Source organism: Aspergillus heteromorphus (assembly GCF_003184545.1).
Source record: "Aspergillus heteromorphus CBS 117.55 chromosome Unknown BO70scaffold_11, whole genome shotgun sequence".
NCBI lineage: Eukaryota > Fungi > Ascomycota > Eurotiomycetes > Eurotiales > Aspergillaceae > Aspergillus > Aspergillus heteromorphus.
This window is the reverse complement of record NW_020290416.1, coordinates 97,223-124,097: the sequence shown is the minus strand read 5'-3', so window position 1 is coordinate 124,097 and position 26,875 is coordinate 97,223. Positions and strand designations below refer to the sequence as shown.

At 52.4% G+C, this 26,875-nt stretch overlaps 6 protein-coding genes across 6 annotated transcripts; 2 read left to right on the top strand and 4 right to left on the bottom strand.

Annotated features, from left to right (window-relative positions):
- Positions 1-926: 926 nt before the first annotated feature.
- On the bottom strand, positions 927-5,471 carry BO70DRAFT_379416 (uncharacterized protein; the record flags this gene model as incomplete). The annotated part of the gene is made up of 1 exon (XM_025545345.1): positions 927-5,471. One exon carries the CDS (start codon positions 5,469-5,471, stop codon positions 1,164-1,166), a length of 4,308 nt encoding a protein of 1,435 aa, XP_025399564.1. The 3' UTR covers positions 927-1,163.
- Positions 5,472-8,376: 2,905 nt separating this feature from the next.
- On the bottom strand, positions 8,377-8,986 carry BO70DRAFT_361764 (uncharacterized protein). The gene has a single exon (XM_025543118.1). It carries the CDS (start codon positions 8,937-8,939, stop codon positions 8,649-8,651), a length of 291 nt encoding a protein of 96 aa, XP_025399563.1. The 5' UTR covers positions 8,940-8,986; the 3' UTR covers positions 8,377-8,648.
- Positions 8,987-8,998: 12 nt separating this feature from the next.
- BO70DRAFT_387017 (proliferating cell nuclear antigen) lies at positions 8,999-13,631 on the bottom strand. The gene is made up of 9 exons (XM_025545872.1): positions 13,099-13,631; positions 12,831-13,030; positions 12,287-12,768; positions 11,782-12,233; positions 11,077-11,730; positions 10,139-10,179; positions 9,641-10,070; positions 9,294-9,580; positions 8,999-9,235 (listed from the first exon to the last, which is right to left on the bottom strand). The coding sequence occupies exons 1-9, from the start codon at positions 13,145-13,147 to the stop codon at positions 9,218-9,220; spliced, it is 2,613 nt and encodes an 870-aa protein (XP_025399562.1). The 5' UTR covers positions 13,148-13,631; the 3' UTR covers positions 8,999-9,217.
- A 466-nt stretch (positions 13,632-14,097) lies between these two features.
- On the bottom strand, positions 14,098-14,797 carry BO70DRAFT_361761 (uncharacterized protein). The gene is made up of 2 exons (XM_025543117.1): positions 14,281-14,797; positions 14,098-14,194 (listed from the first exon to the last, which is right to left on the bottom strand). The coding sequence occupies exon 1, from the start codon at positions 14,676-14,678 to the stop codon at positions 14,463-14,465; it is 216 nt and encodes a 71-aa protein (XP_025399561.1). The 5' UTR covers positions 14,679-14,797; the 3' UTR covers positions 14,098-14,194; positions 14,281-14,462.
- Positions 14,798-15,068: 271 nt separating this feature from the next.
- On the top strand, positions 15,069-18,599 carry sha1 (putative calmodulin-binding protein Sha1). The gene is made up of 2 exons (XM_025540274.1): positions 15,069-17,958; positions 18,014-18,599. The coding sequence occupies exons 1-2, from the start codon at positions 15,306-15,308 to the stop codon at positions 18,379-18,381; spliced, it is 3,021 nt and encodes a 1,006-aa protein (XP_025399560.1). The 5' UTR covers positions 15,069-15,305; the 3' UTR covers positions 18,382-18,599.
- Positions 18,600-23,422: 4,823 nt separating this feature from the next.
- BO70DRAFT_30382 (uncharacterized protein) lies at positions 23,423-24,090 on the top strand. The gene has a single exon (XM_025539834.1). It carries the CDS (start codon positions 23,698-23,700, stop codon positions 24,055-24,057), a length of 360 nt encoding a protein of 119 aa, XP_025399559.1. The 5' UTR covers positions 23,423-23,697; the 3' UTR covers positions 24,058-24,090.
- Positions 24,091-26,875: the final 2,785 nt, after the last annotated feature.

Genomic DNA, 26,875 nt, shown 5'->3' with positions numbered 1-26,875 from the left:
GTTTGTTTGCTGTTTGCTGTTTGCCTGTTTGCCTGTTTGCTGTGTGGTGTGTGGCATGTGGTATGTGGTATGTGGCATGTGTTGTGTGTGGTTCGGGCCATTGGCCTGATTTCCAACTTACCAGTCAACATCAACAATGAGTAGAGTAGAGTAGAGTATGTTATGAGGGTTATGCAATTGGTTGGCGTGAGGTGGGCTTTGCGGATGCTTCTTCTTCTTCTTCTTCTTCTTCTTCTTCTTTCAACTAGTAAGTAGGTAAGGTAAGGTAGGTAAGGTAGGTAAGGTAAGGTAGGTAAGGTAGGTAAGGTAGGTAGGCTTGCGGCTGGTCTGTCTGGTGTATGTGTATTGGATCTGTGTGGGAACGAATATTAAACATCAAACATCAAACATCAAACATTAAACATCAAACATCAGACAGACATCAGACCGACCGACTGATCAACTGACTGACCGACCGACTGACTGACTGACTGACTGACCGACTGACAGACAGATTGAAATTGGTGATTTGATTGACTGGAATGCATAGTAACAGGCTTACGGCTGTCCGGCTTGTATCTACACATGTAGTATGTATGTAGTATGTATGTAGTATGTATGTAGTATGTATGTATGTATGCATGCATGCAAGGAAGTGTATCTGCCTGCCTGCCTGCCTGCCTGCCTGCCTGCCTACCTGCCCGTCTATCCTATAAAAAGCGAAGAGGCAAGGGGTTTCTTAGTTGGCCGGATAGTTAGGCGAGGTGAGGTGAGGTGAGGTGAAGTGTAAGTTTCTCTCTCCTGCTGCAGTAGAGCCTAAGTCTATGTATGATATGCACTTAGTCTAGACAGACCAGGACCTCGACAATGAACAGATATGGTATATAATCTATAATAACAAAGAGAGAAAGAACGAGAGAAAGAAAGAAAGAAATTATATATTCATCGGCAAGAAGCCAAGCCTAAATAGATATAGGCATAGACTAGCAAATCAACATTAAATATGAACAGCACACCAACACCACCACTGATGTAGTAATGTATGTAGTGCCTCCAGAATGAGTGAAAAAAAAAATTGGTACAGTGTAAACGAGTCGAGTTGGGTCGAGTCAAGTCAAGCCAGGTCAGGCCAGGACAGATCAAACCATGCCAGGCCAGATCAATCTGTAAGTATAAACACCCCCCTACATCCGTTTCCCCCACGTCTTGACCCGGAAGATATAATACAAGACGACCGCACCAGCGACATTAAAAGCCCAGAAACACCAGAAGATGCCATAGTTACGCCAGCGGTCATCCCAGTAGATCCAGCGGAGGGAGAGGTACTCATCCGCGAGGGTCAAGGAGCAGTACTGGCAGGCGGAGGTGGCGTTGGGATTGTAAAGACGTCCGCCGGCAACCTCGAGGTATTTCTGCATGTACTGGCCGCAGGTGAGATTGGAAGGGGGGTCGAAGATGCTGAGTTCCTTGGTGCTGCATTCCACGGGGCGGCCGTGGAGGATCGTGCTGCTGATCCCGCTGACGTAGTAGGTGAAGGGGGAGACGCGATACATGAAGATCCAGAACCCCGGGAGATCGGCAGGGGGCTGGAGGATGCCGTTGAAAATGAACGAGAAGGCGAACATGAGGGTCGCGAGCATGGCTGCCAGGGGCGCTTGGGGGACGGCGGATATGGCGAGCTGGGCGGTGCTGGATGCGTACAGGAAGAATTGCACGATGAAGAGGAGAGCCAGACCGCGGCGTTCGGGCTCTTGATCCGTGCCTATGACGGCCCAGTAGAAGCATGCCCAGGAGCAGATTCCAAGGATGATCTGGAAGGGGACTTCGACGAGCACTTGCGAGAGAATGAACACTTTCCATGAATATACCCGTGATGGGCGCTCCCGTACTTCGTATAGTGAGCGTTGAACGACGAATTTGGGCGTTATCTGGTTGACGAGCGAGGTGAAGATCACACATAGAAGGAAGACGCTGAAGAGGGCGTTCTGGAAGCCCTGCTGGGTGTTGTTGGCCTTGTAGAAGGAGAAGCCGATGAACAAGCCGGACGTGATCCCGAGGGCGTATTTCGCGAATACGTATGGTGGTTGGCGGTAGTACTGCTGGAAGACCCGATGCAAGACGTAGTAGAGCTGGCTGCTTAGAGGCATTGCGAATTCACCTTGGTTATCGTCGTCCTGCGCTTGTGGCTCGGGCTGTTCTCCAGCCTCCAAGAGGCGATCAACCTCCGCGAGAACTGCGGTATATTCTGGGCTTTCATTCCAGGTACGGGGCCAATCGAAGTCCTCAGATGCCTCCCCGGAGACGATCTCAAGGATGTACTCTGCAGGGTTCTCCATATCGCCACAGCGCCTAGCACCGTTGCGCTCGAAGTAATCCAAGAGAAGGCGGGACTGGTCTCCAATATCCCCGAAGTAGACCGTCTTGCCTCCCTTGGCAAGGAAAAGCAAGCGGTCGAATGTCTGGAATAACATCGCACTTGGCTGGTGGATTGTAGCAAGAACTGCTTGTCCGTGATCCGCAAGTCTTCGCAGAAGCGAGCAGATGGTCCACGAGCTCTGGGAGTCCAAACCGCTGGTTGGTTCATCGAGGAATAGCAGCAACCTGGGCTTTGCAGCAAGTTCTACCCCGATGCTCAATAGTTTCCTTTGCTCCACGTTCAAACCCTCTCCGAGACAACCCACCACTGCCTCCGCAAAATCTTGCATGTGTAGAACTTTAATGACCTCCTCAACATAGTCGTACTTCTCTTTCTTGGGCACCGATGGGGGCTGGCGAAGCATGGCACTGAAGCGCAGGGCTTCTCGCACCGTGGTTGTCTCCAGATGAACATCCTGTTGCTGCACATATCCAGTCTCTCGCGGGAAATTAGGCTTCAATCCTCGTCCGTTCACTAGAATATCGCCGGTGACCACACCGATTGACACTCTCTGAGCGAGGACATCTAGAAGGGTGGTTTTTCCAGCCCCGGAAACTCCCATCAACGCTGTTAAAGTGCCAGGCTTCACCCACCCATTCACATTGCTCAGAAGTCTTCGGTTGCCGATCTGGACTGGAATGTCATAATTGAGACCCTTCCAGGAAATGACATCTTTCTGCTCGGGGAGATGGAAGGTTTCCTCGCCTTCTTGCAGCCCAGGCGTATCAGGGTTTGTACCCCCACCTTCAATACCTTCGGAGGACAAAAGGAATTTCGGGACATGGCCGGGCCTGAAAACCAGAGTTTCGGCCTTGGATTTCTCGCTGGAGTTATACTCCGAGAGGAACAGATAAAGGCCGTTAAAGAATATCATAAATGCAATGACAATACCGAGGTTTCGCCAGATATGGCTATAGGAGTATTCGTAGTTCTGCTCCAGATAGGCATCCCCAGAGACGAACCGCTCCCCTGCCACTGCGCCAACGGTTGAACAAATGAAAGACGACCCAGTAGCGTAGCTAGGAACCACCGATGCGCATTTAAAGTCCCTGCCATGGAATTCATTCACCATCAGAGCCTCAAAGACATAGTAGATGGGGTTTATCCATCGGATCCAGGAAAGCCAGGGATGCATGTACGGTTGTGGCAAGACAAAGCCGGTGTAGACCACAATGCACAGGACAAAAACGCCAGCCATTGCCATGGCCTGTGCACTTGTCTTCGTGGCTGCAGCCAGACTGCGGAAGATCCCAGACATTGTCACGACAGCAATCAGCAAAAAGATATAGAAAATAAAGAACTGTGAGGGTTCTCGCCGAAGGTTAGACATAAGATAGAGAATGATGCTAAAGGTGGAGCAGCGTAAGAACTTGATGGGCAGATCCATGATCAAGCTGGCTAGGGCCTCGGTAAAGGGATGGACAAATGCATAGCTTGCTTGTTTCTCGGCAACTGGTCGCTGGGTGTACAGCTGAATAATCTCGTTTAGTGTGACGAGGGCATTGAAAAGCACCGCAAAGTATAACACGGCCCCCTTCTGGAAGAATGATGCGGTCGTGGTGGGGGACTTGAAGAAGATCGAACCGATGACCAAAGATAGAATGAGCTGTGCTATGACGGTGGACATGGCTGTTGGTAGGTCGTTTCGGAGTCGCTGGTAAGCCCTGCGCAAGCAGAGGCGCACTTGCATCGGAACAGAGAGAAGGTATGGGCTGCGTGACCGTGTGTGACGGGCTTGTTGCTCTTGATGATTCTTCTTGAAAATCTCGGCCTCGTCTGGATTCGGTCGATGGTTCGAGCCATACTGCTCTATCTGTCTGTAGAGCTCCTTATACTCCGCACTCCGCTTCCAATATTCGGCAAACTCTTTCGCAGTGCGTGGCACCTTGTCTGCCATGTCAGGACGGGCCTGACGCTCGCTTGGGTTGGTCACGGAGGCCAAAAAGTCGCCGCTCACCTGGCGCTCTGGCAACTCCCATCCCATCTCTTGGAAGTAGTTCACGGCACGGGAGCAAGGGCCAAAGTAGATCTCATGGCCCTCATAGAGAACGACAACTTTGTCGAACTGGTCGTACATGGATTGAGAAGCCTGATAAGCGGCGACAGCGTGGCACGATTGGCCCATATCGGCGGCAAGACGCAAGGACTTGATAAATTTCAGGGCGGACGCCGCATCGAGGCCCCGGGTGCTGTTGTCCCAGGCTCCAATTCGACATCGTGAGAGGAACATCTCCGCGATACTCACCCTCTTGCGCTCGCCACCGCTGACTCCTCGCACAAAGTTGTCTCCCACTTTCGTGTTATAGGTGTTTGAAAGGCCGAACACGGCGAGAACGACCTTGGTGATCGTTTCGACATACTCGGCGCGTGTTAGGCCATCGATACGTTTCTGCGGAGTCCGCGCATGAGCCGCGAACGAGAGTGTTTGGCCAACGGTAAGATGCGGGAAATGCTGGTCGACTTCCTTGTTGTATGCAACCTCGCCACGGTGGTGCTTGATCATATCCTCATACTCAATCCCCTGGTAGTGGATGGAGCTTTGGGGTTCGAGAGTCAGACCACCGAGGTGGCCACAGAGGGTCTTCAGAAATGTAGTGCAGCCACTTCCAGGGCGACCAAGGACAAGGAGAAGCTCCCCACTTTGAAGCAAGCCATCGAAGCTGTTAAGGATCTGTCGTGGAGGAGGAGAGCTGCGTCCAGACAGGGCCCCCGCAAGTCGGCGGAAGGGAGCTGTTAACTGTGTAGGGAGTGTCTCTTGAATCTGCAGTGCTGAGCCCGAGCCAGACACGCAGAGGTTAGAAAAGACCACGCCCTGCGTCTGCGGCACAATCCCGGACTGGTCGAGCGCCTTGAGCACAAACTTTGCCCATAGACGATGATTGAAGTCGGCGTGGGTGGGATCCAACCGGGGGTCATCCCTCTCGTCGATTGTAGCAGAGAGGGAGATTTTTCGACCGTTTGGGCTGGATGCAATCCTCGTCAAATTTCCAATCTCTTGCTCTTCGTCCTTCTTGATCGAAGTCGACCGCTCCCAGTCGAACTGATAGGTCTCGCGGACCTCAACCTTCTCCTCCATGGTGTCACTAGAGGACGTCGTTCTGTCGGTCAAACGTACCAGGGGTCTCTAGGACGCCATTCAGGGAGAGACAAAGAAACCAGTAGTCGAAGATGATTGCCCTCAAAGAAGGCGAATACTCGAGGAACGCATGTATGGCAAACAGGCAACAATCATCCCAAGCAAACCAGGGAAAGAGCCGACGAAAAAGAGCCTAACGGTATTTGAGCAGAGTGCTTGGAAGATGAAAGGTCTGCTGAGCAAGACTCCGGAAAGCGAATCGTCATCTTACGATCGCCATGTTTATGCTTTTTTTCTTTTCTTTTCTTTTCTTTTTTTTTTTTTTCATGCCCTTGCGGGCAATCACGATCGGGCCATCTGATTCCTCGGTATCAGCCCCAGGCACGGCCTGCATAAGCTAGCAGAATAAGCTCCAGTCAATCGACACTATTGGATATAGTTGGCCATTATAGGCCAACACAGGCGAACCGCCTTCGGGAACATCAGATAGATAGGTAGTGCAAGCCCCCGTAGATGTGGGTGGCGGGATATCTTCGAGGCCGATGCAGGGGGTCGCTGACCCTGGAGGTGCATGAGAATCCGCGAGGCAGCCGCACTGTCACTTGTGATGTGATATTTCTTGACGGGACACGGCGTCCCAATTCACCGACAACCAACCCCCGGCCGGGATCTGCGTCCGACGGCCGACCTGGCATGAACAATCGATCGGCTAGGCAGAATGCAACTCTATCATGAGACACCTATCTTCGAAGGAGCGAGCGAAAAGTAAAACCTCGTGTGCGAACTCTTCATGATTGCCTCAACATAAAAACCCTGGCCCTGATTCCAAAGGCCGGGAACGGGAAGTTCTGCGTTGGACTTGGATCGGTCGTCTTTATAGTATCAGTCTCGGCGACAGCAGCCCCTGCCCATGATGGAACAATTCGCATCCAAGGCGGAATTATCTCCCGCTCTTTTAGAGCTCGGAATTCCATCTGTCGAAGCTTCGAGAGTCACATTCTTGTTATTTGATGGGGATCTTCCTCGACGGCCAAAGAAAGTTTCGGTTGGATCTATACTTGAACCCACTTACTGCAGCGAGCAGGCCGATCGTGAGAATTGATACTTCTGCAGGTCGGTCTTGCAGGGTAAGATTATACCCTTTCCTAGATAAAGATTCTTTTCTAGATTTACTTCAATAGCAGTAGCCTATCCAAGCCAAGTATATTAATATAGGGGATTCGTGCGAAGCCATCGAATTCTATTGTTAACACTCAGGGAGCCAAAAGGCGCCAAGTCGGGCCTAAAGCGGAAAGGGAGCCTGTTCAGTACCTACCTACTGTCTCGCTTTAGGCTCCAAAGTCAGCACCAAAGATACTCCGCCGTTCGTCGAGCCAGTCGAGTGCAATTGACGACCATCCATCTCTTCCTGTGGTGGGTATAGGCTGTGGAGCCGAGCATCATTCTGAAAACCGCTTCGGAGTATCTATCCATGTCTGCTTTCCGTCCACAAATAGATCATGTAGGAGGACATCATCGCGCATGGAGAGGGGAGGGGGGAAGTACCTAAGATCCGTCCCCTATTATCCTAAACTGGAATTCGAGCGTGATATCTCTTGCCGAAGCTACCTACAGGCATACTGCAGATCTGCGCCCACAAGCCCCGTTGCCCGCCTCATGCAGTCATAGAGGTCCACATTATGCCCGACAACCGGACGCCTCATATCCCTATTCGCTGCAGACACAGACAGGCTGTCCCCGTTTAAGATTGATGGGTATTCGGATTTCGGATGGAAAGGCAATCACGGCAACCGAGATTGGGGCGCCAACGACCAGGCAGTCAGTCCCCACTGCGAGCGAGCACGTTCAGGAGAGCTTTTGGTCTTTTAGAAAGATAGTCACGCTGGTTCACCTGAGAGCGATCGGGGATCCAGAGTAGGTGGCTTGGTGTCGGGTGTGTGGACTCAGGACTGTGGAGAGTGAGACGCGGAAACAGCTGGGTCCCTGCACCGCAGAGCTCACATTCACGGCGATGCCGATCTGAAGCTGCCTCTTATTTGGGCCCGCAGTATCAGTATCCAAGCTCTGAAGGGTGGTTTGTGATGGTATCTATCGAGTTTTCGGACGGAGTACCTACGTATACCAGAGTTAAATTGAAGGTACCCAGCAGATGCCTGAGATGTCATAGCATTCCAAGTGCAGGGAGCATGCATCTGAGGAGTAGATTGCAAACCCACGACAAAGCCGTTAGTGGCTGTCAAGACTTCAAGGTTCCAGAGTTGGCATGTGGTACAACATGAGATTCTAGAATTGCACCAAGCTGAGGCTATTGAGCTTTCACAGAAAGACTCAAGCAAGACTAAGAAGCACAAACCAGAAAGACTCAAATTAACTGCGTTTACATGTACAACAGTAAACAGACACCTACCCGACCCGGAACAACAACAACCATCTCATGCCCCAGGCTTCCACAAAGCTGCAAACCAACCAAACAAACACCCATCAAGCAACGTACTGTCTAGCTAGTTACTACCAGCCCCCCCTCTCCCAAGTAGGAAAGCGGTGAACCCCACCACACCAAATCCCCCCCATAAAAAAAAACCACCACCCTGACTCACTCACTCTTCTTTCCTTCTCTTTCCTTTCTCCAGGCGCCACCCCCACCAATGCTGCGTTTCTTTGCTACACACGACAAGAGCTTCCACGTTCTTGTCCTCGGCCCTGACCTACCCCCACCCCCCCGGGGGGAGTTCGTCATCCGAGAAACCCCCTGCAAATGAGAAATTCGGAGGAATCTTCACCCAACAACCCGACCTTCTTTCCTCCCCCTTTCCCCTCCCCTCCCCCCCCGTCCTCCGTGGGTGTGGGTGGATGGATGGGTAGGTGGATGGGTGTGTGGAATCAGGTCCGGTACTGCCCGCAAGGGCCTGGTGTGATCTGCACCTGCAACTGGCATCAGAAACATCGGGGGAGATGGCTGCGAGTTAATTTAGCGTGGTCCGTTACGGATCGTGTTGGATTTTCTTTTGCAGTCGTCTTTTTTCCCCATGGGAGAGTCGTTGCGAAGATTGTGTTGTGATGACACTTTAGTGCAATGCGCAGCATGCCGTTTCCCTCCCTTTTTTTTCTTCTTCTTTCCTTCCTTCGGGGGGGAGAGGAGGGGAAGGGAGGGGGGGGATTGGTATCATTCGATTCCGATTATTCTGGTGGGGGTGGCGCTTCACTTCTTTTTTTTTTCAAGGTTAGTTTACTGGTCTCCTCCCTCTGTTCGTCGCCCTTCTGTAGAAGTGTTGTTGGGGGTTGGAGTTGTTGCTGGAAAGAGTGTACCCGGCTAATTTGTTCGGGTTGGGGCCTGTATGGGTCCTTTAGGGGTTTGTCGAGGGGTTGGATGGTTTCTGTTGATGGGCTTGGACTGGAGTGGAGTCGTGCTGAGTGGCTGGATGGTTGGATGGGTTGGGATAGCTGGGAGCTGTTGGTGTTGTTGTTCATATTAGCTGTAGCTTTTTAAGACGAAAGACGAAAGTTACTGGCTTCAACTTATTATACACCTTGGTTTTACGTACAACTACAAAGTAGAAAATCTGGTAACCAAAAAGAACTCGAAACGGGTTGGTCGCTTAACATCTAGCGGGATATTATAGTAACAGAATGTGCCTTGGCCCCTGAAAACAATCAGGGGATATTTTCTGAAAAGCAGGAAATGAAAATGGTCAAGAAAATGAAATCGTTGCCTCGCTCCCTCTTTCGTCATTACTGCATCTCGTCGTTTACTCCTCGTCACCGATCTGAGAAAATCAGTATGACATCTTCGCAGACATCACAAGCAAAGCACAGAACACATACCTTAGGGGCGAGGTAGAATCTCAGATGACCGCTACCAAGGCCGTACTCGACGAGCAGCGGCACCTCCTGCGACAGGCAGAGAAGCACCTTGGACGACAGGCTGGTGGCCTTGCAGAAGTTGACGAGGTATTTCAGGGAGAAGGTGAGGGCGACGGGTTCGGTAAGATCGATGGTGACGTTCTGATCGGGCTTCTCGACGTTGGTGTGTGAGCGGACGGTGACGGAGCCGCTGCCAATGTCACCCTGGCAGGAGAACTTGACGCCCTCCTTGGTGGCCTCGATTACAACTAGAAGAAGACAGGAGTTAGCACGACGCACGTAACGCAACGGGTATAGGATGAGCGTACCGGACTCGGAAAGAGCGTTCAGGTCCCGGCAAATGCGCTGGAACTCGGCCGCCGGCATCTCAACCGTGGCGGCGTACTCTGTCTCGGGGATGGCCAGGTGCTCCTGGTCAATGTCCATCAACTTAATGTCGTACTCGCTGAGTCTGTCCGTCTCGGCACTCTCGAACATCAGGTTCACGGCGTCGGGGGAGTCCTCGGCCTTGAGGGTGAGGATGTCTTCGTTCTGGGCAGCACGCAGAACCTTGGTCAGGGAGCTCAGGTTGATACCCAGGGCAATGTTACGGTCGCAGCGGTAGGGAGAAAATCCCTCAGCCTTAAGCATCATGGACACGAGGGCAACATGGGAGTTGTCCATGGCCTGGAGGGAGATTCCGGAGTCATTGCAGTCGAAGTTGCAGTCCTGGACGAGGTCCTTGACGGCGTCGACGACCTAGAGAAATCAATGTTAGGGATCGGACGGGGTCACCTTGTGGTTGTAGTCATAGGGAGAGGACATACGCGTTTGAGAAGGCTGGCTTGTTCCAGACGAGCTTCCAACACTAATAGCAGTCAGATGGCGATCCCAGACGAATTGCAGCGTTGTGGGAGTTGCTCACTTTTGATGTGATGAGGTGTAGGTGCGGTGAGACGACGACGTTAAAGAGGGAAAGGGGGCGGTGGATGAGACCTGAGACGTAGGTAGTGTTTGAGTTGATTTGGAGGTTGTAGGAGGTTAGGTTTGTTGGAAGCAATGGAGAAATTGGGGGTATAGGGAGGAGTGATGGGCGCTTTGGTTGGAGTGAATTTATTCAGGAACCAGAGTGCAGCGAATTCGCGTTCGAGGGTTTCATTACCAGAATAGTGGGGAGGCACGCGTCCCAGTCGCGCGTCATCCCTTAGGCTGATATCACCCCTTCCGGTTAGCCTACGTTGATGCCTCAGGCACGCATCGGGACCCCCCCCGCGTCACCCGTGACCAGGCCAATTCAATTTGATGGGGTTTAATTTCACGTAAGAATTGAATGCTATGTACAAACAGGCATAGGTATGCGGGACAAAAAAAAAAAAAAGCAAGCGGCAGCGACCAGTATAGGCAAGAGTGTTAATGTGAGTATACAGGAACGCGAAGGTGGAACCGAGTCAAAAAGCAACGTAGTGTACAGTATCAACGAAAGTAAGACGCTCTGCGGGCCCTTAGGAGACAAAGAAAATGAACCAACTAACCGAGACAAGAATGTAAAAACGCTCAAACGCAACGCCACGGACACCGACCTTTCTATACATTTTTGGGTATCAATCTGCATGATTTGCTGGTCAAAAGTTGGTACTCAGCTCAGGTTGGAGCAGAGCCCGGGAAGGAGGAGATTATAGGTGCGGAATGGGAGGAGGAAAATGTGACGTCGAGGTGGTGGAGGAGATATGGGGGATGTGGTGTGGATGTTGGCTGTATCAGATGCTGGTGACCCGCTTGGCAGCTATCATTGAGTGAGGCCGTTGCTTGATGACCATTTCTAGCTCTTTGAGCATGTTCGTATTGGCATCCGTGCGCTCTCGAGCAGCAGCTTGTCGTGCTCTGTCTTCTTTGACGCGCGCTATGCGTTCATCCCGAGTCAACGATGCCCTTTTGTTGCGAGCGGGTAAAGCAATCGCTTCAAAGATCTCTTCCTCGTCATCGAGCGTGTGGACAATGCCAAGCTCCGCCCTTTCCCCATTCAATGCTCTCAGAGCGTCCGAGGGACTGCCCTCAACCGCTGTAGAACCTCCGAGGCTGGGGGTGGGCGACACTGGAGATATCATCACACTCGGCGGTCGCGAGCGATCCACGCTCAGATGTTTATCTGAGCTACTCATCAAGGTCGACTTGCCGGCTTCCCACTCCTGAAGGAGGCTTCGAATATCCGCGCCAATTGATTCATACTGGGCCATGAGGGTTGCCTCGAATTCGCCTGATTCAGACCGTTCCAGATTGGCGTTCGAGGCCTCTCTGAGGATGTGCATCTTTGCATGGAGGGCTCGAACCCCCTGGGAGAGAGAATTGATCTTTCGGTATTGTGCGCGGAGGTTATCCTTGTTGGGGGAAGCCGTGGGGAGTGGCGAAGGTGGGACCTCACCTAGGATGAAAGGTTAGACTGAAGAAAAACATGGGAGGTTTCGAGACTTACGATCCTCTTCGTTGAGAATATTGGTCATCTTATGGATGTTTCCACCTGTCACATGGGCCAGGTCTCGCATCTGCTCAACAGCGGCGGTCCATCTTGCGATATCAGATCCACCGCCATCGGCACCGAGAGCCAGAAGGCAGCAGAGAATGCTCTTCCGTACGATGTATAGTCGCCCGAAAAGTGTGCGAAGGGAGCGCAAGGAGTATTGATCTTCAGTTGCACGCTCATCGAATGCCGCCTCAGCCTCAGCAAGTTCCTTCTCCGATATGTCGTAGATGTCGTAGTATTTGGCACGGTTTGCATCGTCGGTAAGAGGTCGTAGCGCGTGCTGCGCTTGGATGTATCGGCCTAGCATGAAGTAGAATGACTCCGACACGGTCCGGCGCAGTCTCAGGCATCGTCGCGTTTGCGTCTGATCCTCGAGTCTGCTGATTGGTGGCAAGGGTGTGCTTCTATGCAATGGATTAGTGAGGTCTAAATCAAAGATGAGAAAACAGGCACCCACATGCGGTAGCCTCTCGAGACCAGCTCAACCTCCTGAATAAATACAACCGATGCGGAAGCGGCGGAGTCGAATCCCTGAGCGTTGCCAATGAAGGTGACGGCGGCATCAACGGCTTGATGTCGCAAATATTTCAGCCACTGTCGTTTGGCGAAAGCATAGAACAAAACACCGATGACTGGCACGAGAACCAAGAGAACCCCGACCTTCCGAGGGTTGAGACCAGATGATGCTCGAGACCGGCTCCAGTGTAGCAACCACGCGATGGAGAATGACGTCGAAGCCGTGACAACAGCACCCTGTATACCAAATGTCGTCGAGATCGAGGGGAGGTCTGCGGGAAGGGCAGTGGACATCACATCGGCGGCTGACGTATAGGAGGGCGCACTGTGTTCGTTCAAGAGCTGAGATGCAACGATAACGTAGCCGAACTGTTCGAGGAATCGCTCGTTGTCGCTCCGTGCAATGCGCGAGTTCAATACAGACTGCATTTGACAGCCCCGTCAGTATCCATTTGCGAGAAGTGTATGTCTCATGGCACCCATACCGTGCAGGCCTCATAAATCCGACCCAAGGCTGCGCTCTGCCGCGAGACCTTCCGTTCGAGTGGCTTGGGCAATTTATTCCGAATCCGCTCCTGAAACTTCGAGACCCCTCGCGGGGCAAAGTCCGCTGCCGTTGAGTCGGAGAAATCATCGCTGTGCTCAGCCTCCTTCAGAGGCCAGTTCGGATCGTGTTCGCCTTCCCCTGAACATCACATCACCACATTAGATTTCGCGATTTCATAGAGCGAGCTTGGGGCGAGGGAAACTCACCCTGAAGGTAGTCTGCCAGCGGCGAGTTTTCATAGACGAGGGACTCCATGGCCAGTGAACATTCCGTAGTCGGGGCGATTGGGAGAAGATGGAGACGGCGCGGAGGCTACGGCACTGGGGCAGGAGGCCGATCAAGTACGGAGTACAGCCGGATGAGTCGAATAATCGAGCCGAAACAGGAGGACAGAAGAGCGCGTAGTGAAGCCAATCAAGGCAGGCCCATCTCCACGACAATCCAATGGGGCGCGTGGTAAAGTCGAGGGAGAGGGCGTCAGGTGAATGAGTGAGTGAGTGAGTGGTGAGTGAGTTGAATGAGCGAACGAGCGAGCGGTGGTGGACGGACGGAGGAGGCGGCGGGAGTGAGCAATTCGGGCCCGGACAGTCAGTACCGCAGCGGTACAGCAGGTAACAGGATCAGTATCGAGATTCAATAGGTTGAGAACGGGGGAGCAGCGGCGAGCTAGACAAATCGAGACGTGTAAGGAGGGCGAGTGGGGACGGAGAGGAGATGATTAATGAAGGTCACGGATAGTTAGTTATACATAGCAGCATTACCCCTGGCAGATGGAGACGAACGTCGTGGAAACCGTCGCCGCCTAGTCGCAGGGATAGCGAGGAGATAGTGTGCCTGTGCAGCGGCCACGTTTGAAGATCAGACCATGTGTGTGTCTGGGGAAGAGGCCAGGAGACCGAAAGGTCGAATCGGAGGGCGCGCCTCCCGACGCCGGCCGGAGGTTCGCTCCTCGGCCTAAGAATAGGCGCCCCCACCGGGAACATTTACACAAGTACTAACTAACTACTATGTGCTATCAGTAACTAGTTACTATACATACGTATTAATCAGCGGACTTTCTGCCTTGCCTAGGCACAGGAGGCTAGGAGCATCATCATCATCATCATCATCATATGAAGAATGGCGATCGGAGGGGAGGGATCTTGTCTGTGCTCTGCATGCCATCCATCCCTGCCGGTGGAACTGACGTCTCGTGAAAGGCACAGACCGAGGTCCCTGTCCCATGCTGAATGTCAGTGTGATTGCCTCGGACTACATCCAGACGGCCTGTTTCATGTTGCCCGATTTTAAGCCAGTCTAAAGGTCAGTCGTATTAACTAGATGGATAAGTCGCAATTGTTGGTGCTCATTGGAGAGTTTCCACGCTCAACGTCTGTCTCGGTGTCTAGTCCGTCCCTCCTCGGGGAACACGAGTACGCAGTTTTCATTACACTACTAGTTATCAGTTCCTCGGCTTCTCGACATTGCATAAATTCAGGGACTGGGCTGCTTGACGGACGGCGGAATGGGCGCCCACAATCTCACCCTCAACAGTATTAGCAACAACAAACAACCTTTTCGATGAGATGGTTTAGCTTTTCTCTTCGATCTCCTTGCTGGTCAGGCATGCAAAGCTAATGAGATCCCAGTCGAACCCTACAGCATGCGCATGTATATGCAACTTGACGTGTCCTTGCAGCATCAACTCTAAATCCAACCAGGGAGAACCAGAATGTGAAACGATTGACCGAAGGAGTACCAGAAGAGTGGAAGAGTGGTAGCATTGACCTCTGCGTCTGGTCGACATCCGGTGGTTGTTGTACTTGGGCTCTATGGAGTATATATGAGTGACTTCCAGCCTGCATCCTAGGATACTTTACCCACCGAGTAGTAGCATCTATGCAGATTCCAATCGGTAACTGGCAGCTGTGATACACCCAACTGCTTCTGCCATGATATAAAGTGGGTTGCACAGCAGAAGCACCCCATATGCCCAGAACTATTACAACGCCCAGTGCATTCACCCGTTATCTCATCTCGTTCCCGAGGCGCGGGTGCCCGCGTGCTGCCTGAGGCAGCGAGTCACGTTGCGCCGGCAACGGGCTGTCAACAGCGCGTCTCCATACCTCGAGGCCAGACCCATCCTACCGTCCTACCGAACCTTGTATAACTTAGCTTGACCCATGACTCTAGCTAGCCAGCTTTCACCTCCAGTTTCGCGCCCAGGCCCGAACGCCTGTTTCACAGTTTTTTTCTTGGAATCGCAGTCCATATCCAGCCCATTGCTACCGCAATCGTCCCTTGATTTGTTGACCGCCACATGATACCAGATTGAAAGACGGTCAACGCGAGACACGCACATGGGAAAGGAACATTTCCAAGCGAGCTGCATTTGCATTTAGTCTACAGAAGCTAGCATTGCAGGGCCGCCAACATGTCAGGTCTTATGCATGATGTTGCAACCCCTTGCCCGTCGAGGTTGAACGGTTCGAGTTTCTGCCGAAAAAGCGACAGCTCGTTCGACAGCCTGTGGGAGAGGACTTTGGACAATGGCGAAGAGACGGCAAATGTTGAATTCACAACCGAAATCAAACCCTCTGTTCTTACAGGGGCCAAACCGCGACGAAGAACCAAGACAGGCTCTTCCTTTATGATCCACGATGACCACGAGGAGAAACCCACCCAAATCCAGAATAGACCGAAGCGGGAATCGAGTATAACAGCCCAGACTACGAACCGTAAAACGTCCTTGCTTGCGCAGCCGGCTCAGAGATTTCGTCCCAAAGTGAGCTTCGCTCCGAGCCCTCGCAGGCAATCCCAAGAAAAAGAGCTCATCCCTAAGACACACTCTGAAAGAGACACGGAGAAGAACAACGAGCTTCTTATGCAGATCAGTGGGAAAGGAGACCGGGCTCAACCTAAGGATAGGCTTAAGGCGGATGTGCGTCGCAACACGGTCTACATCCCCCCAGATGATACCACAGTGGCCAGTGTTTTCATGGGACTTTTCAGTCCTTTGAAGTCAGACAATATCGGATATCATATCCCGGAGGACACACAAATAAACAGCCTGGAGGCCCAGATTGCACAGAAGCGACAGGCAAAGCGCTCCCTCGCCTCCTCTGCCCAGCGGGCTCCGCTACAGCCAAGCTGGAAAGTAACGCAGGAATCGTCCACTCGAGTTGACATTGCTGGGAAGAATGGAGGGAAGGAGAACATACCCCCGGGGACAGTAATCCTTGATGGCAAGAAGGGTCTCCAGCCGTTGAAGGCGAAGAGACCACTGGACGATAACCTCAAGGTCTCCCAGTTGAGAGACAGTCGATCTAGTCAGATCAACAAGGGCGCAAGAGCCTCCCAGCCATTGACTACAAAGACAAGCAACCTACAACGGAGCACGGTGCTGGGCGACAGCCAGAATAACACTAAGGCGCGACCCAGCAAAGCCAACCCAGTTGACACGAAGCGAAAGTTGACCACTAGTGACAGCAAACCTGCGTTTGTACGCAGTTCAACTATTACCACCTCGCTTAAGCAGTCTAGAACAAACACAGGGGCACCCAAGTCGGCACTGCAAAGGAACGTGATGGGCATCGAGAAGGATTATCCAATTATCTCGAACATTACAAACCCTACATTGTATGAGGACAACTGGCTTTCGCATCAGGAAGTGGTCATAACACAATTGGCCAATGAGCTGTTCCAGTGTGCAGATGGGGACGCGGCCTTTGATGACCCGACCATGCTTCGACAGGAGCTACTCACTCTATACCAAGGAACATCGTTCACACACTTACACAAGCGACTGCAGGCCTCGCTGCTATATGGAGCCATGAGTGTACCAAAAGATGTACTCGCTCGCAGCAGCCGCCTTCGACAGGATCTAGGGATGAAGCGCAGATATCTGGACATTTGGGTCCAAACATACGATCTCCAGGCCCTGCGAGCTGCAGTGGAAGCGATAACCGGAAGAAAGATTCCCAAGTCCAAGGTGGCCGCAGGAAACGAGGGTTTGGATAAAGAAAGATCGATGAAACGGAGATTGGAAGTCTTTTTGGATGCATTTCTCCTGCAAAATAAAGACATGGACCGCCATGCAAACATCTCTGAGGGAGATGAGGGCGATGTAGCCAGTCGGGCGTACCGTCGAACGGTTATTCGAAGCATCATGATCGTCATTCTTCTGGACCAAGGAAGGCTCTGCTCTGGAACAGCACTTCCACGCCGTCTCTTCCTCTCCGCCTCTCCCTACAAGACCTCTGTTGCCGTGCTCCAGGCACTCGCTCGGATGCTACTTCCATCATGCGGAGACATCGCCAAGACATTGAGCCATCTGAACTGCGAACTTTCTTACAAGCAGGACCCACTGCAGGAGTACGAGTATCAGATGGACAACCTTGCCATAGATCTCCGGGACGGAGTCAGGCTGACGAGGATCGTAGAGCTGTTACTCCACTCCCCAGCTTCGCCTGCTGAGACACAGCCCGAAGACTCCGAATGGCCACTTTCACGGAGCCTGAAATTCCCCTGCATGAGTCGGGCAGTGAAGCTCTTCAACGTGCAGGTGGCCTTGGATGCGCTGGCATCTGCGAAAGGAACGAGGAAGCTCGTGAGCACAGTGCGCGCAGAAGATATCGTCAACGGACACCGTGAAAAGACCATTGCGCTTCTGTGGGGGCTGGTCAGCACATGGGGCCTCGCTGGACTTGTGGATTGGGCGGAAGTGAGAACAGAAATCGAGAGACTGAAGCAGAAGGCGGTTGCCCAGTATGGATACAACCACATCAAAGACGAGGAATGGTTCTGCGACAAGCATTCGGATAAAACACACCAGCAGGACGACGAGCCTATCTTGCTGCTCACGCAATGGGCGTCGATCCTAGCCCACCTGAAGGGTCTACGACTCGAAAACCTCAGCACCAGCTTCAGCGACGGCAGAATCTACGAAAGCATCGTCGACGAATACGAAGGATACCTGCTCGGGGACCGGGACAATATATGCGACAAAGCATCATCATCATCCTCATGCTCATCACCATCATCGCTGAACTCTCGTCTCCAAGCTCTAGGATGCACCGCGCAGTTCGGTAAGAACCACCCCCGTCCCCCCTTCTCTCTCGGAAAATACCTAACAAAGCCCAGCCAAACTCGTATCTCCCTCCCCATCCCCCAACACGCACGTCCCCATCGTCAACGCAGACTTCACCATTGGCGCACTCGCCTTCCTTTGTTCCCGACTTCTGGCAGCCACAAAGCGCGCCCGAGCAGCAACAGTACTGCAAGCCGCATGGCGCCGGATCCTCGCGCGGCGGGACCACCAGCGCCGGATCATCGCAAGAGACCTCGCCAGACAATGCGCGGCAGTTGTGCAAGCAAGAGACCGGATCATCTGGGCGCAGGGGGTGATCCTGCAATGGTGGAGAAAGATGCAGACACAGCGACGTCGCCGGACTGTTGGGGGGAAGAAAATGAATAACAAAAGTATTCCGAGATACCGGTATCAATACTGATGGAGAGAGAGAGAGAGAGAGAGAGAGAAAGAAACAAAGAAATATTGTCGTTGTTGTGAGACGTATTGCATAAAGCGCGTTTTGTTTCAGATCATGCGGCGCAGCCTGATGATCACCTAGTTACCTATCTGAGAGATTGGGGGTTGGGATTGGGATTGATTGTTTCAGGATTGCCATTGTCATTGTCATTGCCAGATACCTATGATAGCCACGACTACCATGACTACTATGCACTAGTACTATGGAATAGTACTACTATTTTCTTTTTCATGCAAGAACGAGCAGATATATGCCTGATATATATACAAGGGCTGTCTGTTCTCTTATTTTGCTGTCTTAGCTACTAGTACCTAATCCCGGTAGTCCAGACAGACAGACAGACAGACAGACAGACAGACTAAAGCAAACTCCTGCACTGCGAAATTGGAAGGGAGGTAGGTACTTAGGTAGGTAAATAGGTAGGGTATGGCAACAAAGGGCATATCGATATCGGCCTTACTAGTTACTGGTTACTACTTAGGTAGTTATACGTAGGCACAGGCTAGTTACTGGCTTCCCAACTACTAAGGTCACGGTATCTTTGGTACTAAGGTACCTAAGATAAGTACTTACTGTGCCTACGGAGTAGCAACTCCCGTGTACCTGCATAGACCAACAACAACAACAACAACACACCACAACACATAACACCTGAGGTCTAACTACTAGTATACGGACTAACTGACTATAGTAACTAACTTATACCTCGGACTCAATCCTCAACCATCAATCCTGAATCCTGCGGCCGTAATAGATGGACATAAACATAGTAGAAAGTCAGGTATCTACCTACCTACCTATCTACCTATCTACCTACTACCCAAGATACCTAAATAGCCAGACAGACAAACAAGATAAGCATCAAAGCAGTACTTAGTATACTTAGTACCTTAGACTACCTACCTATAGTACCTTAGTAGTAGTAGTAGTAGCAGCAGCAGCACAGTGTAAATAACAAAGTCAAGCAACCGTAATCCAATTAAACAAGAGAGTAAACAAATTACCTTACCTTACTTTACCTTACCTTCCTTACCTATCTTACTCCTTAGTCGCAACAAACAACCCACTCAGGCAGAAATAAAAACCAGAATCAGAACCAGAATCAGGTGGTGGCCTAATCAGACCGAAACAGTCAGTCAGTCAGTCAGTCAGTCAGTCAGTCAGTCAGTCAGTCAGACAGACAGACAGACCTAAGACTGAGTCACGACGGAGATCATCGCCACGCACGCACCCACCCACCACAGAACAAAAAAAGAAAGAGGAGCGAGGGCGAGGGCGAGGGCGAGGGCGAGGCTGTGTGGATGTGGCAGAGGAGCAGAGCATGACATCACTATCTATCTATCTATCTATCTATCTAGTTAGCAGAGGTTACATGGATGGGTAACATAGTCATACTTACATACATAGTAGAGGGTGGTTGGGGTTGTTTGTTTGCGGTTGTCTACTTCTGACGGAGTACTCCGTACCGTGTACTGTGAACTGTGCTCTGAATGGATGGTCGGATCGGACGGGTCGGGGGTTAGTTTGCCATCTATGATTATATGATCTTTATTTTGTAGTATTATTCATTGTAAGACTAGTTAACTATTCTATGGTGGTTAGTAATGTTAAGGTGCAGCGGGGGTGGCAGGACTAGTTAGTTATGACGTCGACAATTCACTGTCCTTCTCGGCAATAACAACAGGCCCCAATGCCAGCGCCAGCATCTGACAACACCAACAAATAACGTTTCCCATGACGACGGATCTACAAAAAGGAAGCAAAACTCACAGTACGATGATATAACCTACGATAATCCAAACACCATCCAACAGTGCGGGGAAGGATGGTTCGAGAAACCTACCTGAACGGGCAGAAACACCATCCGATGACTCCCGAGATCGATCGCCCGGCACACTTTTCCTTGCGCCGCCGTACAGTAGCCGATGCGGAGCCCTGCAGTGCTGGCTGGGCTGCTGGATGGATGGATGGATGAACTTTATTTCGGGCGGTCGGAGGGAATTCGACAGACAGACAGTAGATAACTAGTCTACTCCATATGCTTGGGGCGGAGTCGGTCGGGATTGCAATGAGGCTGGTGCTGCAGACGTGTCCGTCCAGCACCACCGCTTCTCTCTTCCCCCCCCCCCCCCCCCCTACCCAAACAGTTATCGCGCCATCAACTGGGCTGCAATCCAGCTGCACGCCTGCAATATCCAGGGGAAACCCCCCTGAGTGAGATAACCTCGACGTGGTCATGCTCAATGCTTGACCGCCAAGACCTGGCTATGCAATATAGGAGCAGATGATCGACGCCGATCTCCCATCCTCAATCGCAATGTGCTTGTCTCCCTCCCCTTTCCCTCGCGCCACCACCTCCTCTCCCTCCGCCCTCTCCTCCACCAACAACACGTCCGCAGCAGTCAAGTCACTCGCCCAGCGATTTGGAATGGCTCTTGGCACGCTTGGCCGGTCACAGCCCCAACGCGGATCGTCCAGCACCGAGTCGGTCGGCGGTCGCACTGGCAAGGCAAGGAGGAGGAATGTGTGCACTTGTGCAGTGTGCTGGGCGGAGACTGACAAGAAGCAAGAGGTCGCCGGAGTCCGGGCATTGGGAAGGCCGACGGCCGACCGACCGCTCCCAAGACAATCTCGAACCACCGCACCGCCCAGACTCATTCCTCCGCGACAGGCATGATGCTTCTGAACTGGGCTGAGTTGATCTTGGCGGCGCCTCTCCGTCGCACCGGGGAGGAGTGCGGTCACAAGACGTTGCCAAGCACTGCTGTGGAATGCCACCATAGCCGCCGAGAGGATGTCGAGCAAGGGGCAAGTCGAACCGGGGGGGATGAGGGGGAGGGGAAGAAAAAAAAAAACAAGGGTGCAGCTGTGTTTTTCAAGCCCACCTCTCGGCTAGAGAGAACCCCCAGCCTGATCGCTGCATGGGGGAGGGATATGGCCATGCCTTGGCGATCTTGGCGGAGGGCTTGGCCGTCTCAGTCGGGATGGAACTGGAAGACAAGACAAGAAGAACGGTGATGTCTCCCCAAGCTTGCGGCATGTCGATCATGCGATCACCGACGTGCGACTGGATTCTTCTGCATGGAGGACGTTGAGTCGTTGACCACCCCTATCCCTTTCTTCGACGTCGAAAGAGGGCTGGATGCTGTCCTTGACACATTCCAGACGGGTTGCTGACCACGGTACCAGGATTCCGACATGCATTCGGCCCGTCCTAAACGCTGGGGTTCTAGATCCATTGCTCCCCATGCACCCGGAGCGGCGCTGGTCGCCTCTCGAGGTTCTGGCCCAAGCAAGGGCACCGCACCTCCATGTGCGACTGGATTGCCGCACCAGCAACCCATCTTATCTTCCGTGTATCCGACATACTGTACACATGAGGTACGGTATTGACGGTTACATGGATGGAACAGAAACCCGCATGTCCCATGCTGGGGTGGTGGTGGTGGTGGTAGTAGTTAGTTGCAGTAGCAGTGGTGGTGCTCGACGACATTCTGAATCCTTCCACGACTGAACATGCCACACACACACACACACACACTCATGAGCATCTGGGCTCGGGGACAGAGGTGCAGATGCATATGTCATGACGGCAACCTCGCATATATCCGCCCCAGATCCGTGGACATCCTGGAAAGAGTGATGACTGATTCCCAGTGGAGGGGGGGGGTCGGTCCAGCTCAGACGGCGAGCGAGATGAAGATGATTTGATAATGGACCGAGTCCAAGACGTCAATCCGTCCACTCCGTCAATCACGGCGGTGGCACGGAGCAAGCGCAGAAGGGCAATCCCGGGTCGGCGGAGGGAAGCTGATCCTGTCCTGACTTTCCTGTCGCACGAGAGGCTGACCATGAGACAGCCAGGCAGAGGCAGAGGGCCACCCTGAACACTAGCAGACCCAGGTAGTAATCATATAATCATAATAAGGGTAGTAAGTCGTAGATAGTGCCGGCGAGTCGCTGGAATTACTCGATCGGGCGAGTCGTGCAGCGCAAGTTGGAAGCCGGCGCGAATCCACGAACGAGTCCCGTGCCGATGAACTGTGGGGAGGCACTAATGAACAGACTCAGACTCAGACTCAGGCTCGGTCTCAAAGAGGGGGGAGGAGTAACAGTGACAGTGACAGCACTAGGAGGCAAAGACCGCTGACTTGTTAAAGGCTAAGAGAAACCGACTGGGTGGGAAATGAGCAACAGCAACAGCAACATCCTCGGCCCAGTCGGCCAGTCGGCAGTCAGCGACTCGGCGCCTCGTAGCCTGCCTGTAGGGCCACGGCCACTGCCATTGCCAGTAGCAGTAGCAGGTAGGTAGATACTGTAGGTAGCAGTAACCACTAGGTAGGTACTCAACACTCAACTAGTCGATCCTCCGTACCTGGTCCTTGAGAAACTACCTACCTCGGACAGATTGGTTGTAACTTGTACCTAGGTAAGTATCTCTCTCTCTCTCTGACCATCAAAGGAAAATAAATCCCTCATACAAAACAGAACGGCTCTGGAGCCGACGTCGGCCATTGGGGGAATTGCCTAGAGAGGGGGGGGTGGTGGTGGAGGACAGACCAATGAGACCGATAGATGAATGAATGGGCCCTCGGACAAACACCACTGCAACTTGCAGCTGCAGCACGCAGGACTTTTGATCCTGGCCGCGGAGGTCGATAAGCGGCCGTATTAATGCATCCCGGCGCTGTCTCTGGCTAATGCTGTCTTGTCTATCTATTCTTATCCTTCCGTCGTGGGGATCCTGGTTCTGGATGGTTGGGGGGAGGGAGGGAAGGTCCGCATGGGTGTTAATGTTACTCGACCGGGGTGGGATTGGTGGCTAAGTATCTAGGTACAGAGTCCGGATAAAGAGGTGGGATTAATTCATTCCTAGCAGGAAGTAGTGCTATGTAAGTAGGTAGGTAGGTAGGTAGGTAGATACTTCGAAGTACGTAGTGGGTAGATAGTTAGGGAGAAGTACCAAGTATGGAGTACTCCGCATCATCCTAAACACAACAAACAATAAATACTCCTACATACATATTTACAGACATACTAACCCACCAGAACAATCCCATTCTTCGTCCGTCTGGCCTGCAAGACGGACGGCGACGGCGACGGCGACGGCGACGCCGCAACACAGCAGCAAGCAGGATCAGGACCAGGACCAGGACCAGGAGCAGACCCTCCCGGATCTCATGGCGGTCCACTCGCACGCGCGACAGTTCAGAGACCCTCCTCCACCTGGTGATGCTGATGGTAGTTATGGTTCAACCCTCATAATCCAAATCATTAATGTTATCGTATCCATTGTCGTGCAGCTTTCCCCGTCCATTCATCCACCCTAGCCAGACCACCCGGCAGGTAAGCAAGCAAGCAAGCAAGCAGACAGACAGACAGACAGACAAGCAGGCAAGGCAAGGCAAGGTAAGGCAAACTGGGGTAGTTACGGAGTACGTAGAACAAGAAACTCCAACCCCCCAAAATTCTGTAAATCCGTATGGACGGAATAAACGGGATGGGGAAGGGAAGCCTGAAGGACGGACGGACGGACGGTTGTTCGGTCGGTCAATCGGTCAATCGGTCGGTTGTTCGTATGCCATGCCATGCCATGCCACATATGCCCATCCACAATCCCACATAAGTAGCAAGTAGCAAATAGCACATAGTTAGCACATCTTCCCTTTCCGGGTGGCCGGTGACCGAGTACTTGGGTTAGTCCTATGTAAGTAAGTAAGTAAGTAAGTAAGTGGTGGGTTGGTGGTTGGTGGTTGGTGGTTGGTGGTGATGACAGCCAGCCCTGCCTGCCTGACCAGAAAGAAGACCCTCCCAGACCCTCTTTCTCTCTTCTTCTAAGTTTCTCTCTCTCCCTCTTGCGCCCGCCCCGTATTCAAGCACAGTATTTTTGTCATCCTGGTTTGTTTGTTTGCTTGTTTGCTTACTTACTTCCCTCCCGTTGCCTCTTTTGCCGTCTAATTTACCCCGGGATAATCCATCCATCCACCCATCCAAGCTTTTGTCACTTGATGCATTGCAGCTTGCAAGGTTTGAATTGAATGAAGGAAGGTTTGCGCGCGCCGCCCGGCCGGCGTCCACGAGCCTGCCTGCCTGCCTACTTACTAACTACTTACCTTACCTTCTAAGGACATACTCCGTAGGTACGTACTCCGTAGTTGAGTTAGATACCCACACACACCTACCTACCTACCTACTTACATGCAATGTACAGCAAGAGCTACACCGGAATTATGGTTTTTACCCCGTCGACGGTCGGAGTTTATTTGCGATGGTGGCTCTCTCTCTACCTACCTAGAATCTAGCACCATCTCATCTAGTTAGTTAATTTGAGTTGCGATCGTTGATCATATGTATCTATCGTTCGTTGGGCTGGGATATATTTAGATTATAGATGGACTCTACAGGGCTTGGTAGTGTGAAGTATAAAGTTTATAAAGATTTAAAGATGGAGGAGATGTGGATAATAGATCGACAGATCGATAGACGTAGATGTAGATGGTTGTTATGTGAGTGAATGAGTGAGTGAGTGAGTGAGGGGAGTGAGACATTGAAAGGAACTAGATACTACCTAGGTAGGTAGTAGGTATGTTTTGAGAACAATGGGGTTGGTCGTACCCTCTTCTCGCCATTGTCAGTCAGTAAAGGTAGTCTCTATTGTAAACGCACCGGATGTCCGATGTGTGTAACCTTGATGAAACTTCCCTTCATCCATGTCCATGTCCATGTCCGTATATGCACATTGCATGTACTGCTACTGCTACTGCGACTGTACAGGCCTACAGCGGACGGATGGATGGACGGACGGACAGTAGACACTAGACAAGCTGCGCAAGCTCAAGCTCAAGCTTCAAGCATGGGGTTCAGGGCCGGTTGACCCGAACGGGTAACCGGAGTCGTGAGTGAGTCGTAAGACGTAAAGGCATCAGCAGCAGCAACAGGGCCAGGATCGGGGCCAGGACCAGGATCGTTGGAGTTGGATGGGCCGACCCCGTTGGTTCGTACGGGCAAAGGGCAAAGTACGGAGACGGAGTCCAAAGCCAAAAAGTCAACACTCAACACACGACAGCCAGGCTAGTCTCCAGACTCCAGCAGGGCACTGCAGTAGTGGCAGCGGTAGCAGCAGTAGCAACAGTGGTCAAGGCAGCCAGAGACAAGATGACTGGCTGCGGTTGGAGTCGGCCCTGATTGAGGCAGCGGGCAGCGGGCAGCGGGCACACGAGCCAAACAGCAGCAAGAACAACATGCCCGACAGGCGCCGGGATTGGCTGCGGTGCGTATGTATGGGCAGCTGCATCTCCCGGAGCAAGCGTGAGCAGCCATGATGATGATGATGGTGGTGATGATGATGATGGAGCAAAGCCATGGTACCGAGTGGGGGTATCCCTGAATCGCACGAAGCTTGTCCCAGAACTTCGCGGCCGGCGAGGCGGGTTGGTTCCTCAGCGACCGGGGATTGGAATTGGATGATGGACGGGCGGGCGTTCGATGGGGGCCCGGTCTGGCGGGCCCGCTGGGGGGATCGCAGCCTATCTACTCGCTGCTAACCCAACTGTGCCCCATCCGAACCACCGCCTGTCAGTCATAACCGACTGAGGGACCCGGAAAACCGAACCGGGTCGTGGGTTTTTTGTTGACCGCTTCTCTTTGCTCTCTCAGTCATCGTCGGGCATGGAACCCTCGCTCATCACCAGACTGCCTGCTTTCTTCCCAATCTCCCCGCTCCCCCATCTGGGAAAGACGGCACGATCGCCTGAAGGATGGGATCGGGGATTCAATCGCTCCGGTTCTTTGGACGGCGATTCATGTATTTGGGGGGCGCTTGGCGCATGTACGGCGCCTGTACGGCGTATGTATGAGGGCATGCCGGTATGTATGGATACGATCCTCACCACCACTACCACCACCACCAACACCACCACCACCCCGGCGGCACGGCCACGGCTTCGCCATTCTCGTCATCCCATGCCTAAAGTCAGGCTAAGGAGCACTAGGGCAGACAGGAGAACTGACCGACTGACATGTTCTTGAAATCTGAACTCTATTGTGGTTGCTTCCTGCCAGTGCCCTCATCCCTGGGATGATCATTGTGGAGTAAGAACTGGTAGATTGTCAACTAGATAGATAGGAAGGGTCAATTGTTTTGTCTTGTCTTGACTCTTGGGCATTCCATTGAACAATAAAGATCCATCATCCACCATCCATGACTAGCCCCGGGCCTTATTTGCATCCCTTAGCTCGGATCAGATCGGCTCTACTGCGGTGGTTATTTCTGGCAGGACCGATCATCACGGTCGTGATCCTGAGGTCGTACAGCCAAGAGCCAACTATTCCCGCCCAGACATTGATGGCCATTCCGCCCCGATCCCTCAGTGGCAGTGTTCGCCGGCCAGGAATGTCCAGACTTCTATCGACAGGTCGTCGACGCCATGGCTGGAGGTTCCAATATACTCCTGAA

What these genes read in the sequence shown, in the direction of transcription:
- BO70DRAFT_361761 (XM_025543117.1), bottom strand. Translation starts at nt 14,678, where the DNA reads ATGTCGACCAGACGCAGAGGTCAATGCTACCACTCTTCCACTCTTCTG.
- BO70DRAFT_387017 (XM_025545872.1), bottom strand. Translation starts at nt 13,147, where the DNA reads ATGGAGTCCCTCGTCTATGAAAACTCGCCGCTGGCAGACTACCTTCAG. An exon ending in AGCTGCCAAGCGGGTCACCA is followed by an intron (nt 10,180 to 11,076) that starts GCATCTGATACA and finishes GACTGCTATTAG; the next exon opens with TGTTGGAAGCTCGTCTGGAA. An exon ending in AAGCCAGCCTTCTCAAACGC is followed by an intron (nt 10,071 to 10,138) that starts GTATGTCCTCTC and finishes TGATTTCTCTAG; the next exon opens with GTCGTCGACGCCGTCAAGGA.
- sha1 (XM_025540274.1), top strand. Translation starts at nt 15,306, where the DNA reads ATGTCAGGTCTTATGCATGATGTTGCAACCCCTTGCCCGTCGAGGTTG. An exon ending in AGGATGCACCGCGCAGTTCG is followed by an intron (nt 17,959 to 18,013) that starts GTAAGAACCACC and finishes AACAAAGCCCAG; the next exon opens with CCAAACTCGTATCTCCCTCC.
- BO70DRAFT_361764 (XM_025543118.1), bottom strand. Translation starts at nt 8,939, where the DNA reads ATGAACAACAACACCAACAGCTCCCAGCTATCCCAACCCATCCAACCA.
- BO70DRAFT_30382 (XM_025539834.1), top strand. Translation starts at nt 23,698, where the DNA reads ATGTTATCGTATCCATTGTCGTGCAGCTTTCCCCGTCCATTCATCCAC.